This window comes from Copadichromis virginalis, linkage group LG18 (assembly GCF_057382275.1).
Source record: "Copadichromis virginalis isolate Kocher_CV1m ecotype Utaka linkage group LG18, C_Virginalis_male_GT1.1, whole genome shotgun sequence".
Lineage (NCBI taxonomy): Eukaryota > Metazoa > Chordata > Actinopteri > Cichliformes > Cichlidae > Copadichromis > Copadichromis virginalis.
In genome coordinates, this window is record NC_140635.1 from 32,722,802 (window position 1) to 32,744,524 (window position 21,723).

The following is a 21,723-nucleotide window of genomic DNA, read 5'->3' on the forward strand; positions in this document are numbered from 1 at the left end:
GCTAATGTGTCCCCCAGGCATTACGTTACAACATCTGGTTTGTTACTCTAAGCTTCTCAGACAGACTGAGAAATACAGCCAAAGTACTTGCAGGAATAACCTTGTTGTGGTTGTGGTGTGGTAATGGAGACAAGACAAAAATAACAAGCAGCTTAGGTAGCTTATGGAAGTAAAGATCTTTGAAGAACAGACTGAAAATAAGAAATTGTTGGAAGCAAGAGGATGTTAAATCACACATCAATCACTCGGAAAGGAAAATAACTTTGTTTGCCGTGTCTGTCTACAGCCAAAGGCAGAGAAGTATAAATGAGGCAGAAAGACAGAAATAGCTTGAAAAGTAGTTCTTGAACTAATCTGCAAAGATTTCACTTTACAAAGACTCTTACTTCTGTGCCAAAACAATTGTTTGCATAATGATAGCCTAAGTCACCTTTCCTCTAAGCCCAGTCAGAGCAGCAAATGCCTGCTGAGTGCTTTCTAAATAGACATCCTGCTCCATGAGTCCAGACATACAGACCACAGAGTCACACAGTTGAAGTTTGAATGTGACTCACATCCTCCATCATGTCACTTCTTTGCTTTTCCTGGAGGTCCTGCAGGTCTTGGATCACGTTACACGAAGTAGGTTAATGTAAGTAATCTTGTGATGTGATAGCGATAAATGGCAAAAGGTGACATCCACATATATTCTCTGCTTATTTGTGTGTCTCATCACGATACATCTGCTTTATTAGTCTGTGGTCATTTTCTCAAAAAAATTCTTCATTCTTCACTTCTTCATGCTCAGCTTAAGTTGTTGTTTTTCTACAGGAAATCCTCTGGGTTTGGAGTTATAGAATGACTGTTTATCATTAGCAACTTTGGACTACTGCAGAATACTGCAGCAGTTTCCTGTGCCTTAAGGCAGGTGACAAGTGACTGTGAGGGAAAAGTTGTAGCGGTGAGAGAAGTGACCAACGCCTCAACAAACTCCTACCACATCTGAGGTTTTGGTTCAGCTACTGACATTACTGCACTCCAGTTGGATTGCTTATAGTCCCACAGGCTAATCAAGCCTGTTAGCATTCCTTCTTTAGCTTGGTGGCTCCCTTCACCTCTGGTGTCCATCATCTGGTGGACAGACACCAACCACCTTTCAGCAACATCTTTGTACTTCGACATCAGCACTAGAGATGCTCAGTATGGTCCACTCAGACTCAGTGTCCCAAGCCTCCCTCTTGAAAGATGTTGAAGAGCAGCACCCTCTTGAGCACCCTCAGCAACCCTGGACCCAAGGGCTGATGGACATGATTGGGAGGAACAGCCAGCCTGATCTAAGCCTGAGTAGTGCTTTGTTATTGAAGTTCTGTGCAAACCATAGTTTGTCTATAATGAACAGAATGTTCAAGCATAGGCGTGTCCATAATTGCACGGGACCATTGGCACACCATGTCACAAGTTAATTTTGTAATTGTATCATCAGATCTGCGATTGTATGTTCTGGACACCTGGATGAAGAGAGAAGCTGAGGTGTCAGATGATCACTACCTGTTGGTGAGTTGGATCAGGTGGCAGGGAAGGATGCTGGAAAGGCCTGGCACACCTAAACATACAGTGAGGGTGCTCTGGGAGTGCTGTTAAGAGGTCCCAGACTGTGAGATCTTTAGCTCCCAACTCCAACAGAAATACAACAACATTCCAAGAGAGCCTAGAAACATGGAGTTCAAATGAACCATGGGCCACAACAATGGAGGTGTGGAACATGGTTCAAGGTGGTTGGTACCTGTTGTGGTGGTAATCCTCAAAGCAGATGGTTGGACAGCAATTGGTTGACAAAGCAATCCTATCCACCTTGATTATTAAGTGGGACTTCTGAGGGAACTGATGTGTTAAAAGCAGGGCCAAGTGCTTAACAGTCATAGATCAAATAAAATCTCACACGCACGCGCACACACATTTAACAATTGGCAGTTAATAAGCATGCCATCTCCAAAGAATGAAAGGACGCTGTATCATAATTATGGTATTGCATTGCTGTTTGCAAAGGAGTACAGAGTGAGAAGCAAAGCCTAGATGACTTTATGCTGAGGGAGATGCTGACCCCCAATTAAACTGCAGGTATGCAGCACAACAACAATAGGGGGAGTATTTGATTTTTTTTCCTTCTTGTGAAATGCTGGAGTGACTCTTTAGTGGCTCACAAAATCTGAGTGTGTGTGGAGTTCATCCATCCAGTCTACTTTGTTTTGTGGACTTGGAGAAGGTATTCAGTTGTATCCCTCAGGTTATCCTCTGGGTGGTGCTTTGGCAGTACGGGGTGTCTGACCCCCTTTCTTATGAGACATTTCAGTCCCTGTACAACTGTTGCAAGAGCTTAGTCTACATTGCCAGCAATAAGCTGGACTCGCTCCCAGTGTGTTTTGGACTCTACCAGAGCTTCCCTTACCACCAATTTCTAGGCGTGGTCAATTAGTGGCATGGCTCCACCTTGGTGGCCTCAGAATCTCATCCTTCCTTTTGTAGATGATGTGATTCTGATGGCTTCATCAGGTGGTGGCCTCCAGCTTGCATTGGGGAGTTTCGCAGCCTAGTGCAAAGTGGCAGGAATGAGAATTAGTCCTCACACAGAAAAAGGTGGGGTGCTGACTCTGGGATAGGGACAAGTTGCTTCTCTAAGTAGAGTTTAAGTAACTTGGTATCTTGTTCACAAATGAGTTGAGAGGGAAGTGGGAGACAGATAGACTGCAGGGAGACTCAGGCTGCACTGGTCTGTCGTGGAGGAGAAAGCCAGCTCCACCTCTTGGTTTTCATTTTGGGGTTCCCAATATGGTGATGGCAAAAATACGTATTTTGAGGCTTCACAACAAGACTTGACTAAATTAATGAGTGATGTCAGTGTGGTTGTATTTTATTTAATTTTACATATAAGGTCCATGGTTGAAAAAAAGCTGTTTAGGTGAATTACCAAAGCTGGTCATTTTTATGGAAGACTTTATGGACCATCATTGTGTTTATAAAGTCTTATAAACAGAGTTGTTATGGTTTTAGAACAAAGACATTTGATGAAGTGCAGAAAATGTGGTTGCAACACGACTCTTGAGAAACAGCGAAAAACTATGATTACTGTTATGCTGAGTGTGGGATGTGCTTTGATAAGGCAATATTATGCATAATTAACTGTGGGAAAACTGTAACTTCTTCTTTGTAAGGTAAACTGCCACTCAGCCTGGCTGCACTGAGCCTAAAATTTTGTCAGTTAAATCAAAATAGAGCTGTAAATTTTAGGAAGGACTATAGTTGACCCCAGAAACACTGCAGACAGTATTCTAAAAATGGTTACCATTCTTCTTTGGTGTGAAATAGCAGCATAAAATGGGATTTCCACCAGGACCAGACAGGCTGTTTGGCCATGAAAGGAAATATTCTGAATTTTTAAATTTTTTTTTTCTTAACAGAAGTATTTCATCTGTCATCTGTATTAACAGACATACTGCTAGAGCACAGGCTGTCTAGGTACTCCACTAACGATAACTTGAGACAGAACCACTTAAATTAATGAAATCCTGGGCATATGTGAGATCTGTTTAAAGCACTTTAAAAGGATTTCTTAAACCCTGCACTTTATGTTTTGCTCTCGCAGACCATAAAGTTAAAGAAACCTTCTCAGCAGACAGATGAATGACACTTTTGTGATCAGCTTTAGTAATAAAAACAAACCTGGAGATTTCAAAGAAACAGCAGTGCTTGGTATTGTTCAGTGAGCAAATATTTTATCTTTCATTATTTCCACTGAAATAATGAAAGATGAACTATTTAGAACTAAAAATTTACTATAGGTGTCATTTATAATGTAAGTCATTATAAATGGCATCTAAAATTTAGGAAGACATTATACACTGTCTTAAGTGGGCGCAAAATGTCAACTTTGAAGAAATTATTGTAACTTGATGTAAGCATTCTGACCACAGCAGGTTCTCCCAAGTATTCTCTGTACATGTGCCTTGTTGGGACCTTGCGAGTGGTGCAGGATTTCTGTCTATTACAGATGAACACCAACGGTAAGTTGGTTTTCTTAGTAACTATGGCCCCAACTGCCTTCAGAACATTAACAAGCTCCTCCCGTACAAATCAATTTAGAATTATTATTTTGGCTTGCTAGAAGGTTCAGTGTACCACCTTTGTGAAGATTTTTTTTTAAAATCTCTATTATGTATTGCAAACTGTCTTGCGATCTTCCTTGCAAACCACCTCCCCTCCTCCTTTGATGCAGGTTCTGCATTAGTCACAGTCATAAGTCATATCTTCATTCTGTGCTGGAGCTTTACATCCATGAGTAAGAGAGCTATACTGCCATCATCTAGTGCTACCATTAGCTCAAATATACAAAATTTGGCACGGTGGTTAGCACTGTTGTCGCACAGCAAGAAGGTCCTGAGTTCAATTCCACCATCAGGCCGGGGTCTTTCTGTGTGGAGTTTGCATGTTCTCCCCGTGTTTGCATGGGTTCTCTCCGGGTACTCCAGCTTCCTCCCACCGTCCAAAGACATGCAGCTTGTGGGGATAGGTTAATTGGATAATCCAAATTGCCACTAGGTGTGAATGTGAGTCTGTCCCTATGTGTTAGCCCTGCGACAGACTGGCGACCTGTCCAGGGTGTACCCCGCCTTTTGCCCTATGACAGCTGGAATAGGCTCCAGCGCCCCCGGTGACCCTGAAAAGGATAAGCAGAAGCGAATGGATGGATGGATGGATGGAAAATTAATTAGTTCATTTGAAATCATTTTTCTCTGGAAGAGGTGCCTGTTGTTGTGATTTGGTGCTATATACATTAAATTGAATTAAATTGAATTGGAAGCAATGCTAACATTGCTCTGCCACACCTTCGGGCTTATTCTTTTTTCTTCAGTGTAAGTTAACGTTAAAACATAAGAGGATGTAATCATAATTTACATAAAAAGAATAAAAGGTTTTATTGTGATGATATTGATGATATGAATGTATTAGACCAAACTACATGTTCTGTTTGATTTTGAGTTACAAAGTGGCCAAAATGAAGTCAAAGTGTCTTTATTTGTCCCCCCTAGGAGAAATTTGCTTTGGACTATACAGGTCTATTGCACTCCTCCACTTAATCATAGAAAAACATAAATACATACACTCAACAAAAATATAAACGCAACACCTTTGTTACTGCTCCCATTCCCCATGGGATGGACGTAGAGACCTAAAATTCATTCCAGATACACAATATAACCATCCCTCCCAAACAGTGGTCACAAATCAGTCCAAATGTGTGGTAGTGGGCACATCTGCTATATTGAGATAATCCATCCCACCTCACAGGTGTGCCACATCAGGATGCTGATCTGACATCATGAGTAGTGCACAGGTGTACCTCAGACTGCCCACAACAAAAGGCCACCCTGGAATGTGCAGTTTTTTGCGCTATTGGGGGTCTGGGGACCCAGAACCGGTCAGTATCTGGTGTGACCACCATTTGCCTCATGCAGTGCAACACATCGTCGCATGGAGTCTATCAGATTGTCAATTGTGGCCTGTGGAATGTTGGTCCACTCCACTTCAATGGCTGTGCGAGGTTGTTGGATATTCGTGGGAACTGGTACACGCTGTCGTATACGCCGGTCAAGCACATCCCGAACATGCTCAATGGGTGACATGTCCGGTGAGTATGCTGGCCATGCAAGAACTGGGACATTCTCAGCTGCCATCTGCCCTGAACAATGTGAACCATGATTCATCCGTGAAGCGCACACCTCTCCAACGTGCCATCGAATGTGAGCATTTGCCCACACAAGTCTGTTACGGCGACGAGCTGGAGTCAGGTCAAGACCCCGATGGGGAATGGGAGCAGTAACAAAGGTGTTGCATTTATATTTTTGTTGAGTGTATATATACACATATATATACATACACATACATTCATATGTATGTATATGTATATATATATATTACAATGGTGTGCCTGGTTTCAACGTAACTTTATTCTTTCATGAGGTATTTACAAGTTTCTGACCACTTATAAAATGTGTTCAATGTGCTTGCCCATTGTGTTGGATTGTCAATGCAACCCTCTTCTCCCACTCTTCACACACTGATAGCAACACCGCAGGAGAAATGCCAGCACAGGCATCCAGTATCCGTAGTTTCAGGTGCTGCACATCTCGTATCTTCACACCATAGACAATTGCCTTCAGATGAGTCTAAGGGGGTCAGATCGGGAGACCTTGGGGGCCATTCAACTGGCCCACGATGACAATCCAATTTCCAGGAAACTGTTCATCTAGAAATGCTTGGACCTGGCACCCATAATGTGGTGGTGCACCATCTTGCTGGAAAAACTTTAAACTGGCATGCAATCACTGTGACAGTACTGACAACTATTAGTTGTAATTAAAAAAAAACAACTTAATTATCATTTTAGAGGGTGATGGAGCTGGACGCTGCTGTGAATCATCACAAGTATATTTTTGTTGATGAGGCCAGTTTCAATCTGGCAAAAACTAGACGCAGAGGACGTAACCTTATTGGACAAAGGGCTACCATCCACGTCCCTGGACAACGTGGGGGAAACATCTCAATGTGTGCAGCGATATGCTATATGGTGTGGTAGGCTGTAGACCAGTTCTAGGGTCATACAACACTGAACACCTGATAGTTTTTTTAAATGAACTGGAGCAGGCCTGTCAGGGAGAAGACATCGTCTATGTTGTTGTGTGGGACAATGTCAGCTTCCACCATGTACAGCTGGTTCAGGAATGGTTTCAAACACATCCTCGCTTCATGACACTATCTTCCACCATATTCCCCTTTCCTCAACCCAATTGAGGAATTCTTCTCTACATGGAGGTGGAAGGTGTATGATCGCCATCCCCATGAGCATGTCTCCCTTCTTCAAGCCATGTGTGAAGCTTGCGGTGATATAACTGCTGAGCAATGTCAAGCCTGGATTCGTCATGGCAGGAGATTTTTCCCACGGTGCCTGAACAACGAAGACATCTACTGTGATGTTGATGACAATTTATGGCCCAATGTTAATGACCGGCTTGATTAATTGTGTAAAAGTGATAAAAAAAAATAAATAAAACAGAATAATATATATTTTGCTTATGTAAATGACTTGTTTTTTCTCTCTATTTTTCGTGTGTGTGTGTGTGTGTGTGTGTGTGTGTGTGTGTGTGTGTGTGTGTGTGTATATAATTTTTTTATGTCTGAACATAAGTGTAATATTTGCTGTGTAAAGTTTTACAGTTCAGTTACACTCATTCATCAACAAGGACAATATGAAACCCTTACCTTGTATTATTTGCTCCTGAATGAAATGATTGGTAAAAGTACTAAGTTGAAAAAAGATCTTACTGTTTTGTTTGGGTGATTAAAGCAAATGTTCTCAAAATATATCACAATGATCATGTGTTCTGAAACAATGATTAAGTGGAATATGTGCAAATACAATGAAATCATGACATCAGATTTGAAAGAATGACTAGTGGTGTTACAAATGTGATCAAATGTGAGTTTTGTACTGAGAGATTTGAAAATGTACACTTCAGTTATGAAAATAGTGCCAAACCAATTAAAAAAAACTGTATATCATTAGAGAGAGAGAGAGCGCAAGCGAGCGAGCGAGAGAGAGAGATTAACAAAAACATTAGAAGATTGCTTAAAAAAAGTAAATACATAAATTAAAAATACATTTGTCAGTATTGTCAAGACTGAAAAGTATCTTCCTCCTACAGCTAAACTATAGAAAACAGATAAAGATTGTGGGTATTGCAAAGAGGCTCGGGTTACCATGACACTTTCACGATACTGGGCCCACACTGTTTTTGTCTAAGCTCCCTTCTTGATAGTGATGGTGGTAGCATGCATGATCGAGTGTATGACCTTTTTAAATTGTTTCATAAAGTAAAGTTAAAATGGAATAGTGGAATGCTTTAAAAATAGTCTACCCCTCTCCATGTGGCTAATAATCAGGCTCAGTCATATCTTAAAGATAGTACCATATTATCCCAATAGAGCTGTAGTAGTGTGTGGGGGGAGTTGGGTGAGGGAGGTTCAGGGAGCAGTGGTAGATAGAACTGAGTGGCACAGCTTTAGTATATTCAGCTGAACTGAACTGATAAATCATTTTCCTTCACAGAGAAGAAAATCTTTACTTTTTATGACCCCGATGATTATACGATTTCACATTTTTGAAAAAAACTCGCGCACAGCCATACTGTGCATGAAGCTGGAATGGATTCCCAAATACAATGCTAATGAGAGAATGGAAAACTCAGACACATCCCCCTTTCTTTCCTTCCAACTCTTTTCATTTTCACACATTTTCACCTCAACTTTAAATCCGTTTTCCACCTCTTTTACATAACCATCTCTTTTTAGTGTCATTATTATTGCTCCTCCTGCCCCTTTGTCTCTGCACCAAATTTCCAGAGTGTGTGTTCCAGTTTTCCAGGCATCTGTTGGACAGGACTGCTGAGTTACAGTTAAACAGTCTCACTTAGGACCACTTGCTGTAACAATGCACATGCTGTAGTTTGAGTTTTCTCAAGCACATTATCACTTTCACATGATAACCTTTATCCTTTATAGTCAATTGCTTTCAGTATTGCAAGCAGTGTTGAGCAAGATCACACTTTTTTTTGGCTTTTTTTTGTTGTTGTTGTTGTTAATGAGGTGCTTTCCAGCAGAACTTTCTCTCTTCTGAATAATAACCTAAACAGCAGAGACAAACTGAATTCATGGGCTAAAATTATTTGGAAACGTGGGCCATACTGGTTTTTTCATTAGTATGTATGGAGGTAAGGTTGAAATTATCAGAGTAAATGGACAGACTTGTTTAAAAAAAAAAAATAGAATAAGACTTGGTGTTCTCACACAAACAGAAAGGCCTCATATACAATGAGGTTATGTTAGTGATGATTTCTTACTCCAATGAATTTTGCCATTGTCAGAGCAATGTTATTTTCAGTCTAGTAAAGAATCAGTGGAACAGCTGGAAGATGTCACACATTTAGAAAATGTAAATCACACACTACCAGAAGCAGGTGTTAACTGCTCAGCAACCAGCTTGAAATAGCTCAGAGCACTTATTCGAGCAGTTACTTCAAAGCAGTATTTACCTTTTAACCAGCTCAATTCTGAAGTAAAAAAAAAAATCCTAGGATTTTTTTCAGTTCCATCACCATCTTTGCTGTTGCAGGATTCTCCCATTGAGCTTTGAAATTTCTGTCCTACTACTGCAGGTAAGCATAAAACACAAAGCAGCCAAAAGTTTATATAATCAATTAGCTCCATCTAGTGGACAGATGGAAAAACTTCACAATTTGAGGTTTCAGTGTTGGGGCAGCTGTAGCTCGGGTGCTTGACAAGGTCCTCTACTACACGGAAGGTCAGTGGACTGATCAACTCCATTTGTTGACGTGTCCTTTGAAAAGATACTGGGAATGAGTGGTGTGTGTGTGTGTGTGTGTGTGTGTGTGTGTGTGTGTGTGTGTGTGTGTGTGTGTGTGTGTTAGATTAAAGGCATAGATACAAAACACTGTATGAATGTGTGTGTGTAAGTGACTGGGTGAGTGGGATGTAGCAGAAGGTTGCGTGCTCAAATGCACTATATAATTACTAGTGCATTTACTAGTATCTTGTACACTTAGACTCTGAACTGGATGTGATGCCTTCTTACATCAAATGCACACAGATACAATAGGTTTGATGTCTGTGTGACTTCTTCTCTTACAGTGAGAGATTTAAAAGTTTCTGCAAGCTGATGTCATCTTAATTTATAACAGGTGTCCTGTCAGATAAAGCTGGCTGATGAACAGGGTCATATTGACTCTCTACTTTTGAGATATTTCTTAAAACTTTGCTTTTTTGATAGGGCCTGCTCATGTGAATCCTCCCTTGGTTATGCTGTGTGAAAGAGGTGGGACCGATAGAGACTGAAGTTCCCCTGGCTGTTTCCTCTTATTCCATCTGAGAGGAGGTAAAACGCTTTTCCCTTATTTGCTAATAGTAAATCATTTTTATTCTTAAAAAATGATTTACTGAAGCCAAAGTAGAAGTCTGATTAGTATGGTATGTTAAATGACAAATGTAGTTTGAGTAGTGGAAATAACTGTTCTAATGTCTGATTTTTGTGAGGACATGATCTGGCTCTGACCTTGGCAGACTAGTGTGTGTCTCACCCATTATGATTTTGAATAAAAGAAAGAAATAAAAGCAAGTAATCCTCTTGATTTGAATTAAAAAGGCATCATTTTAAAACTGAATGTTCATGTGAGAATATGTTGAAGATATCTAACTGAAGTAGAATTACATAAACTGAATGAAACGAAGGAGTGTACCCATATATGACTGAATGTTCAAATATCTATGTTAACAATAACACAGAAAATGTCATGAAGTGATTTTAAAGTTTAAACTTTAGTTCATGCATGTGGGATGACTGAGTCAGAGAGAGGATGATAAGGTGTGTGGATATCAGGTGATTAGATGTTAACTGAGTAATTTGATGCCCCTGTGGTGGGTGAGGCAGGATGTGATCTCAGAAGATTTAGTGTCCAGAAAGAAAAGGGGGAGAAAAGGTGGAAATGTATACAAGTGAGGTGAAGAAGACATACAAGGTTCTTTTTTGTCTTCTGATGATCAGAAGATTGGATCTAAAGAGGTCACAGTTGAAAATTCCAGCAGAGATGCCAGAGGAACCAATCACTGACCAAACCGTACACCTGCAAGTTGGTTTTGTATATTTTGGGGGTTTTCCTCTGCTAAATTTGAAGCCGTGTTAAGATGATTAATTCAGAAGGTCTTTCATTCACAGCATACTTCCACTGAATGCCCGGGGGATCCTGTTTTTCCTTTGATCTGCTTTATCCTGTGGGGGCGATCGTGGCTCAAGAGTTGGGAGTTCGCCTTGTAATCGGAAGGTTGCCGGTTCGAGCCCCGGCTTGGACAGTCTCGGTCGTTGTGTCCTTGGGCAAGACACTTCACCTACCGCCTACTGGTGGTGGTCAGAGGGCCCGGTGGCGCCAGTGTCTGGCAGCCTCGCCTCTGTCAGTGCGCCCCAGGGTGGCTGTGGCTACATTGTAGCTGCCATCACCAGTGTGTGAATGGGTGGATGACAGGTTGTGTAAAGCGCTTTGGGGTCCTTAGGGACTAGAAAAGCGCTATATAAATACAGGCCAATTACCATTTTACCATCCTCTCCAGCCTCTCTCCTCCACAGGATCAGAACAAAATCAGCATTAGCTCAGAGTTGGTAAATTAGAGAAGTATAATTTAGGTAATGTGATTATTATACTTTGATTTTTATTAATTTTGGATTCTGTAACCTGCAAGTCTAAATTGTGGACATTAAATGTTTAACCTTTTGTGAAATGGTTAAAGGTAAAAATCTGGGTATTAAGTCCCTTGTTTTCCGAGTGTAAAAAGTTCTTACAGGTTACTCCAGCCATTTAAATATAACAGTACCTTGAGGCCTACTGTCATGGTCCCTAAAATTAACGATCTAGGGTCTGTAACAGGTGTGACTGGTAGGATATGAGCTGCAAGTCTAGTCAGGTCCCCCCCACAACAGTGAAAGGAGGGAAGACACCTGGACTTCGAGGTAGTCAGAGCTGGGCGAGTCCCCTCATCCACTGTTATGGCTGCAAGTACAGCCACACAGTGGTAATAGTGTTACAATAGAGGCTTACATTTACATTTTTCTTTCTTTAAATATAGGATTTAATTTACAGGATAACAAAGAATTGGTTTTGGTTTAGAATTCATTCATTTATACAATCACATAATACACTATTCTAAAATAAGTGCGCAGATTTTAGGTTACACTGTTGTGCATCTATGATTTAATCTTTCTTTGTTTTCTGAGTTACCTCAGTGGCAGCTGCTCCCAGTCCCTTGGTTGATGAGCCAAGAGGTGGAAAAGGGTGAAGCAAGCCTATATGGAGACCTGCAAATTGGGTCATACCACAACTCTGGATCATGGGGGGGGGGGGGGGGGGGGGGGGATTTGTTATGTTAGCTTCAGTTGGGCCCAAGATTTTGATTGTTGTATAATTTAACCAAGTTTGTTTTGGGGTTAAATGAAAAGCCTTTTTTTGGACTTTAACCTGTGGCTGATGCTCCTTCATTGCTTGGTTCATCACATCCACATTGGCTCCATGTGAACTCTGACCCACAGGCTCAGAGGATAAAACTTTTTTAAAAAGAGTGCCGACACAGACTTCCTGTATTGGGGCTCTGGGGCCCGTTCTTCGTACGTCGCTTACTACATCCAAGATCAAATGACACATCCAAGACCAAACCATCGCGCTAACCGTGAGCTCGCTAATCCGGTTCCCCGAACACACCTGCTGTTGACGATCAGTACAGCTGGATGAAGTAATGTGAGATCACTGGGTGTCGTAAAAGGGGCTACGCATCGATAGTAGAAACATTGATCGGCAACCCTCTGATTGGTCGGCGAAAATGTCGAAGGAGAGCGCTCGGTATTTTTCGGCAGCAGAGCAAGAACTCTTGAGTGAGGGATTTCAGGAGTTTCAGAGTTTAATCAGAACGCAAGGGAACACTGCAAAGGCTGCAAAAGGAAGGAGAGAGGGCTGGCAGAAAGTTGCTGACAAATTAAACTCGTAAGTAATTTAATAATAACAATAATAATGGAGTGGATTGATATAGCGCTTTCCAAGGCACCCAAAGCGCTTTACAATGCCACTATTCAGTCACTCTCACATTCACACACTGGTGGAGGCAGCTACAGGTGTAGCCACAGCTGCCCTGGGGCAGACTGACAGAAGCCAGGCTGCCATATCGCGCCATCGGCCCCTCTGGCCAACACCAGTAGGCGGTAGGGTAAATTTATTATATTACACTATATTATCCAATATTATATTACATTATATTATATTATGTTATATTATATCCCCTTACACATTAGAGCCACAACAGGACCCACTAGAACATGGGAACAAGTAAAAGGGAAATATAAGAATATTCTACAGAATGGTAATATTTATCACTTATATTGCTTTTCGTCTCTTGGAAAGAGACCCTGGAATAATCTGTTTGTTTATAACAGCAACCAAGAAAAGGGCAGAGCAAAAAAAAGACAGGTGGTGGTCCTGCACCCCCTCGTCAACAAGTTGGTTAAGTGAATAATACCCTCACGGGAAAATCGACATCTCTCAATGAGCACACTGTCGCGCTGAGCTAAAGGATCCTGTCTGTCCCGCAATATACGCTGAATTCTGGAAACTCTCCTTATCAATCTTGCACCTTCCGCAATGGGCTGCTCGCGTATACGGACAGGATATGACTGCGACAGACTTCCCAAATCCACCTTCGCTTTTATAGCCGTGGTCTCCCATCTTGATTACACGAAGTAATTTCCAATTACTACTCTGAAATATGAATTACATCTGTAATAATCACATACATGTAATAGAATGTTAATAGTACATTTCCCTTTTTTTAGGAAATGACCTGTATGTATCTGTATGAAATCAATAAATGGATCAAGTGCTGCAGGATCAAGTGCTGCATTATCTTTAGTTACATTGATAATATTTATTTATGGTGAAACAGTGGTGGAATATCGCTGTTGCTTTCGTATAAATGAAGCAGACATACCTGCGTGGCCGCGATCTAATCCTGTTTACATAAAGTGAACCTGTGGATGAGCTTCGGGGGACCGAACGATCCAAGATCACACGAAATCGTCAACAATCAAATCCAGCTAACCTACTTAGCGAGGTACAAAGAACGGGCCCCTGGGCTTTGAAGATCGACAGCTGTAATAGGCCTAGGCTTCTGGGGGCTTCCATGATGTGCTTAGTGTTTCTTCTTCACTCACCTCTTTTAAGTTACTGGGTGTTTTATATGCCATTTTGCATTTAATCATTACTTATGATTAATCTCTCTCTTCCATAGCTTGTCTGTTGCCCTGTCTCCCTCCCCTGACTCTGTCCTGTTTTGTTTTTTTTTACTGTTGGGGTTTTCTCTCAACAATTTTAGGGTCTTTACCTTACAAGATAAACCAATTTGAGTCAATTGTTGTGATTTGGTGCTATATAAAGAAAATGTAAATGTTTTCAATTATCAGTTTTTCTTCAGTGTGGGCTCATTGATTCCATGATAACTCACGCTGCAATTAATCTGTATAAAAAGTTTACTTTAAGACTTTCAACTAGGACAGAATGAGGCAGGTGATTATCAATGTCAGGACACAGCATAACGAATAAGTGCATTTGCTTAAGATACACATTGCGCCTTTCATAGCTTAAACATGAAATATTCAAATTCAAAAACATATGGTCCACTCTTTGTGTGAAAGGCAGACATTTTCTTTTTTATTTGTTAGTTTATGGTGAAAAACCCCAGATACACACACAGTATTGTTGTATACTAATCAGTGAAACATAAAAGTACCTGCAACAATTCTTAGATAAATGATATTTACATTTGTATTTATTTACATTATGTATTTCAGATAATAATTGAATCACTTTTTCATGTTACAAACTGGAGTATGTCTTTATGCATGATGATTATTCCCTTTCTTACAGACTATAAGGAAGTGTTATTTCATTATGTTCAGCTGCCGGATCTCGTCCACTCTGTTGTGGTGCAACTGGAAGGAGGGAGTGACCCAACGGCCACACGAACACTGATCTCCACACCAGCTGAATGAGCCCAGCTTACAGTTACACTTAGGACACAGCAGCTACACACACACAAATATATAAAAGAAAGGAAGAGAGAATAAACAAGAACTGTAAATTAGCAAAAGGTGGTCATATCAAACATTCATATTTGCTCAAAAGTTGTTGGGGGGTAACAAACAATGATGCAAGAGAAAAGATGACAAGTTTTTTACCTGTCCATCCATCACTCCAAGTAAGGCTTGCTCCATCCATTGCACTGGCTCAATAAAGTATGATGTACACTGGACCTCTCCTGAACAACAACACATCGAAAGATTACAAGTTCAGTAAGTGCGATTACTTTGTAGTCTTTTTTATGGATGTATGGATGTACTGTGAAGCCAGTTTGAAACAGTCAAGCTTTCTTCAGTTTAGCCATGTCAACACAATGTAAAATCATATCAGAGATAACAAATCTGTCATAAAACTAAGAAAACAAATATCTTAAAATCTATTTTAGAAATCAATCTGAAACTTGCTTAAAACTAAAAAATATATATATTATTATTTATTAGATGAAAAAAACTGAATTCACATTTTAATGCCAAAATTTGAGCCGTCACACAAGTCATAAATTACATTACTCAACATTCAACCACTAGAATGTTTTAAGGAATGCAAGTAAATAAATAACTAAAACTAAATCTCTTGGGGAAAAAAAAAAAGTGCTTTACTATTGTTTTTCAGCTTTATTGCAAAAAAGTTCATTTGAAAATTCCTGGATAACATCAGTAATTATATTTTCTGATTAACTAGCTTGTAAATATAGGTGGGGCATCCGTTAATAGAAATATGAAATATGTTAATATTAATACTGTTAATCTAGGGCAGCTGTATCTCTGCAACATAAAAAAAGAACATGTGGGTGAAAAAAAGTCAATGAAATTAAAAAAAGAAAAAAAGAATACCCAGATACTAATTAAAAATGACATTGTCAATAATTTATTGAGTGAATGTTCACAGTATGTCTTCTTACCAGTAAGGTTACTGGCCTTTTTGTGACTAAAGGCCGAAGCTCCTTCTCCTACTAAATGACTGAGAATACTGGAGCCACGAAATAGAGTTCGACTGCAAGGAGAAAGTGGAGGTTACTGCCTGCAGAAGCTGTAGCTCAAACTGGCACACACACCAGGCTGAATACCTCCTTTTCTCCATTCAGAAGAAGAGTCACTCAGTTCCTTGGATTCCTTAGATTACATTAGGAAATTACATATCCTATCCAAGATGTACAAACTTCGAGACAAACTTAATACCAATACCAGGATACATTGGTGTGAAAAAGTGATTGCCCCCTAACCATAATAACTGGTTGGGCCACCCTTAGCAACAACAACTGCAATCAAGCGTTTGCGATAACTGGCAATGAGTCTCTTACAGCAACATGGAGGAATTTTGGTCCACTCATCTTTGTAGAATTGTTGCAATTCAGCCACACTGAAGGTATCAGTTTCGTCCGCAAACCTTTTTGATGTGACCCTCTTAGCTCCTCCTGCATCAGGTGAGACAATGATGCAGTTTTTCCACAGCATCTCAATCGGATTCAAGTCAGGACTTTGACTAGGCCACTTCAAAGTCTTCATTTTGTTTTTCTTAAGCCATTCAAAAGTGGACTTGGTGTGTTTTGGATCATTGTACTGCTGCAAAACCCAAGTGCGTTTCAGCTTGAGGTCACGCACAGCTGCCCGGACATTCTCCATCAGGATGTTTTGGTAGACGACAGAATTCATGGTTCCATTTACCACAGGAAGTCTTCCAGGTCCTGCGGCAGCAAAACAGCCCCAGAGCATCGCACTACCACCGCCATTTTTTACTTATTGGTAATGTTGCTCCTTTTCTGAAATGCTGTGTTACTTTTATGCCAAATATAATGGGACACACCTTCCAAAAAGCTCAACTTTTGTCTTGTCAGTCCATAGAGTATTTTCCCAAAAGTATTGGGCATCTTCAAGACGTTTTCTGGCAAAACTGAAATGAGCATTTTTGTTCCTTTTGCTCAGCAGTGGTTTTTGACTCTGCCATGCAGGCCATTTTTGCCCAGTCTCTTACTTATGGTGGAGTCATGAACACTGACCTTAACTGAGGTACATGTGACCTGCAGTTCTTTGAATGTTCCTCTGGGGTCTTTTGTGACCTCTTGAATAGGTCATTGCTGCGCTCTGGTTGTAATTTTGGTCGGCTGGCTACTCCAGGGAAGTTTAACCCCTGTTCCGTGTTTTTGCCTTTTACAGAGTTGTGTAGGAATTTTCCAGACTGACAGTCACACAGGGCCCTGTACGTTTGGATTTGTTTTCCCCTTAAAAATGAACACCTTCATTTAGAAAATGCATTTTGCGCTTACTTTAAACATTTAAGTATGACAAACAAAACCAAAAAAAGGAAATCAGGAAGTTGGCAAACACTTTTTCACAACACTGTAAATAGTTTGCTATGATCGGCTGTGAGTCATAAATTAAACTGTGGACTGTTGAGCTAAGAAGTAAAATCATCAACTTAACAAACTGTTTTGTTTTTGTGTGTGCCATCAGCTTATTCATATTAAAGACACATGTAATTTGAAGCATTCAGCTTCCATTTTTCACCTGCACTTCCTGCATCGATAGGATGCTTCAGAGGAGCTGGAGTGGGCAGGGTCAACAGCAAACACCTCCCTAGGCACCTTCTGTAACTCTGCTCAAACACATGCACACATACAGAAAGAAAACATATAATTTAAGAACAAGAAAGCGCAACAAAAATAATGAGAAGTGCTCAAATGTTTAACTATAATCTCAGAATGTGTGCGTGTGGTTACCAGGGTATTTTTCAGTGATCTTGGTCAGTCTGTATTGTTTGTACAGAGGACTGGAGGTATCCACCTCACACTGCATTGCTTCGTACAGACACAACTGCTCCTCAAAACCACTGTTGACCCTAAAAGACATACATACAAGCAAGTGTGCTTTAGAGAATTTAAAAAAAAAAATGTAAATTTTATGTGTGGAGTAAGAAATATAATCTCTGGGGGATTTAATAAACATTAAATACAAATAACAGTACTTTAAAGTGAAACACAAACTTACTGTACATCTGGTTTGAGACTCTTTAGTCTATGATAAGCCTCAGTGAATCCCAGTTTGTATCTCTTCATTAGATAAGCAGTAACAATGGTGGCACTGCGACTCCGACCAGCCTGACTAAAACACACACAAAACCATGTTTGCGGTTTGACACTTAACACGATTGTTTCACATTGCATATTTTCACAAGCTTGAGTAAAATAAAAGGAGCATTTTTTTAAAAATCACAATATTGCGATTTGATATATAAAATTGCCTTACCAGTGAACCAGTGCAGCCCGGCCACCATCTACAGCCTCTTTAATGAACCGGAAACTGGTGTCCATGTAACTGAGGAGGTCTGAAGTCTCTTCATCTAAGACATCAATCCACTTCCTAACAAAGGCTCTATCATCAGGAAACAGTGGGCTGGGGTCTACAGAATCTACAGACAGGATGTGACTGATGTTCGCACCGACCAGTTCCTGGTGGTCGTTGAGGTTAGCTGCAGTGCCGATGTACAGCCCAGGGTCCACCAGAATCATGACTGCAGAGACAAACCCAGTAGCACTAATGTCTGTGCAGAAATATGGCCAGAAAAATATCAAGAAGTCATAAATGAATCTGGACATTCTTCCAGGCACTAACAACACAAAGTAGAATGGAGTAAATGGCTGTGTCTATAACCGTTTTTGTAGACCACCTTTACAGCTTTAAACATTCTGATCACTGCCCAATTTCTCAAATCAAACCTTTATATTTTTCCCCTTTGGATCATCTTGGCATTTCATTTGTTAGATACCAATTTAAAATTAGGAGATTAAAATGTGAACATAAAAACATCAATAAGCATCAAGAACAAAAAATACTTTTTATACATACATACATACAAGTATAGGAATAGAATACAACTACGTTTTAATCTTAGAAGCAAATTTGGACCGCTGTCTGAATTTTAATTTCAAAGGTCACCTGGATACAAAAAGTATCGAATCATCAAACAGTTTGCTGTCTTTGGCTTAAAATACGTTTTTTATTAAAAGCTTTTCCTCTTGAAAGCCACTTTTGCCACCATCGTTGCTGTTATTCATCAACTGATTACCATTCAGTGCCATGTTTCTCTATATATTGTCTCTGACACAGCAAAGGATTAAAAATAGGATACTTTGGTTCAAAGAAACCGTCACTAGTATTATTTTCAAGTAACTAGTTTTGTTTTCTGTGTCACAAGTAGCGATCGTCTTTGGTTCAGTGCCGTTGCCAAAATATAAATCTGAACTTTCACTTTAACATCTACTCATTCTGGCAACCCAAACACCCTCACATCGTTCACTCACTCGCGATCTCTCGCAGTCGTTTTCGCCTTTTTGCTGATTCTCACCGGCTTCGCCTTTTAGTGTGTAACACAGCTACTGATTTAAGAGAAAGTGAGTGCAGTGAAATACGTTACAGACTCAAATATAATCCAAAAAGTTAACGTGCTGTAGTCTGCATCAGCATTTGGTTCCTGTTTTAAAATGCTCGGTCGGAAACGTAGACGTACACACAAACACGCGTCGTTAGTTCCGGCCTATTATACTTTCAAAATAATTTCAATAAGTATAATAAGTATGGCAGAAAATTAAATAGTCAAAACGTATTTACATATACGCTCTATGTACAGCCAGTATCTCTGATGTTAAACAAACCAAGAGGAACACAATGGTGAATACCAAATCTGGGTCATTTTATTGATAAAGGGTTTTTTTTACTTGTTTTTCCTGCCCACCCCTATCGACCATACCCCAGAAAAATATTTTTAATTGAAGATAAACTAGACAACGCTTGGAGAGCAATACAAAAATTCCAATAAATAAATACAAAAATTCCAATAAATAAATAAATAAATAACCTGGAGACCCTCTTGGCTCTTGGTTAGGGGAACATTTTTAATTTCTCTTAGCTATTTGTTGAACATGAACATGAAAAGCGTTTACGTTGCCTGGCAGGGCGAAGGACACTGTCTCAGCTGAACTCTGGACACACACACACACACACACACACACACAGAGACATATATATACACATGCAGATATACACTCATCCCCCCTCCCCCTCCAAACGTCCCCTCCGATGCTAACGGTGGATCAAGGAGACCAGCCTTATGCTGCAGGAGCGGATGCACTGTCTACACTGGCTGTCTCTCACCCTTTACCCATCCCTGTTGCTTGCCATGTGTTTCTTTGGTGTATTAAGAGTTTTTTCATGTGCTATGTGCAGAGAGGTGTTTTTTTCTGTTCTCAAACTGATCTCCCTGTTGGAGCTCAGTCTGGGGGGAGTTATTTTTTCTCCTTATCTTTCCTCATGTTGTGCATTTTCCATGTTATAGTCCTCTGACCTGTCTTCCCCATGTGATGTTTGTGTAATGTATGTACGGTGGCCCCTAGAGACAAAGCATGTATAAACTCCAAAACACTTACAAATTCCAAATAGCACGCACAAACTCCTCAACACATACAAAATCCAAAACACATGCAAACTCCAAAACACATGCAAAATCCAAAACACGTACAAAATCCAAGACACGTACAAGCTCCAAAACACATACAAAATCCAAAACACGTACAAAATCCAAAACACGTGCAAAATCCAAAACACGTACAAAATTCAAAACACGTACAAAATTCAAAACACGTACAAAATTCAAAACACATGCAAAATCCAAAACACATGCAAAATCCAAAACACGTGCAAAATTCAAAACACATGCAAAATCCAAAACACGTACAAAATCCAAAACACGTGCAAAATCCAAAACACGTACAAAATTCAAAACACATGCAAACTCCAAAACACGTACAAAATCCAAAACACGTGCAAAATCCAAAACACGTACAAAATTCAAAACACATGCAAACTCCAAATCACAACGGAAGTGCTCCAGGACGCTAGGGGCAGTGTTGAGCTCGATTTGTAAAATAAACGGCAAGTTTGTTGCAAACACATGGGCTCTAGTCTCCGTTGCGCTTCCCAGGTTGCCTAGCAACTATGATACTAACAGCTGGAAACGTGTCATACAACTTTTTTTGACAGAAATGAAGGAGAACATATTTTTTTTCATTTGTTTGTTTGTTTCTACAAGAGCTTTGTGTGATTTGATAAGTATCTGAGGCTGAGACCACAGGACAGTAAAACATGATTTTTGGGCTTCATTTCTGTACTGAACAGTCATTTAAGATTAGCTAGTAAATAACAATTAGCTAATGTTGTTCATGAGACTAAAGTCATATCACTTTGGTAATGTAAATATAATATGGACAATATTATGGTTATTATATTAGTCATTATTAGGTATTACAGCAGTGAACATGAACTCTTTGTCAAATACTGAGCTTCAGTACAGATTCAAGTTGCAGTTATTTACATGTCTTACCACCTTAAATCTTCACTCAAAGACAAGTATATAGGAATGACTGCCAAATTTATTTGCCACTGAAGCCGAAGGATGGCATCTGAATAAAACCTCTCTTGACATGCCTAGATGACATTAAAGCTTGGTTGGCTCTAAACTTTTTAAATTTGAATGAAAAGAAAACAGATTTGTTGGTGTTTGGACCCAGTGGCCCCTGTGAGTCCTCTTCTTTTCATTTGGAACCCCTGGAGGTTTATTTTAAACCTGTTGTTACTGCCCTTGGTTTTAAGTTGGACCAGTCCATTTTTATCATTTAAGGCGACTGGCAAGAGTGAAATCGTTTCTTTCTAGGCAGCACTTTGAAACCGTGATCCATGCTTTTATTTCTTCCCCTGTGGACTACTGTAACGCACTTTATGTGGGGGTCAGTCAGTTGTTACTCTGACATCTGCAGCTGGTTCAAAATGTATATTGACAGTGCATATATAGGTGTATCATATATAAGAGACAAATGTTGTTCCTTCAGTATGTTGGCATTACTAAATTTGGCTCAAATGCTTACATACATGTGTAAAAAGAAAATGTACAAGCTGTGAGC

The 21,723-nt window shown here is 40.0% G+C and overlaps 1 protein-coding gene across 3 annotated transcripts; it reads right to left on the minus strand.

Annotated features, from left to right (window-relative positions):
* Window positions 1-14,333: 14,333 nt before the first annotated feature.
* dusp12 (dual specificity phosphatase 12) lies at window positions 14,334-19,278 on the minus strand. 3 transcript variants are annotated; one of them, XM_085439576.1, is made up of 8 exons: window positions 19,072-19,276; window positions 18,017-18,281; window positions 17,759-17,872; window positions 17,491-17,609; window positions 17,279-17,366; window positions 15,676-15,767; window positions 14,873-14,952; window positions 14,334-14,719 (listed from the first exon to the last, which is right to left on the minus strand). In XM_085439576.1, exons 2-8 carry the CDS (start codon window positions 18,277-18,279, stop codon window positions 14,576-14,578), a joined length of 900 nt encoding a protein of 299 aa, XP_085295702.1. In that variant the 5' UTR covers window positions 18,280-18,281; window positions 19,072-19,276; the 3' UTR covers window positions 14,334-14,575. The 3 variants fall into 3 exon arrangements, with proteins under 3 accessions (XP_085295702.1, XP_085295701.1, XP_085295703.1); XM_085439575.1 differs by having other exon boundaries at window positions 18,017-18,311; XM_085439577.1 differs by lacking the exons at window positions 14,334-14,719; window positions 14,873-14,952 and having other exon boundaries at window positions 15,700-16,992; window positions 18,017-18,311; window positions 19,072-19,278.
* Window positions 19,279-21,723: the final 2,445 nt, after the last annotated feature.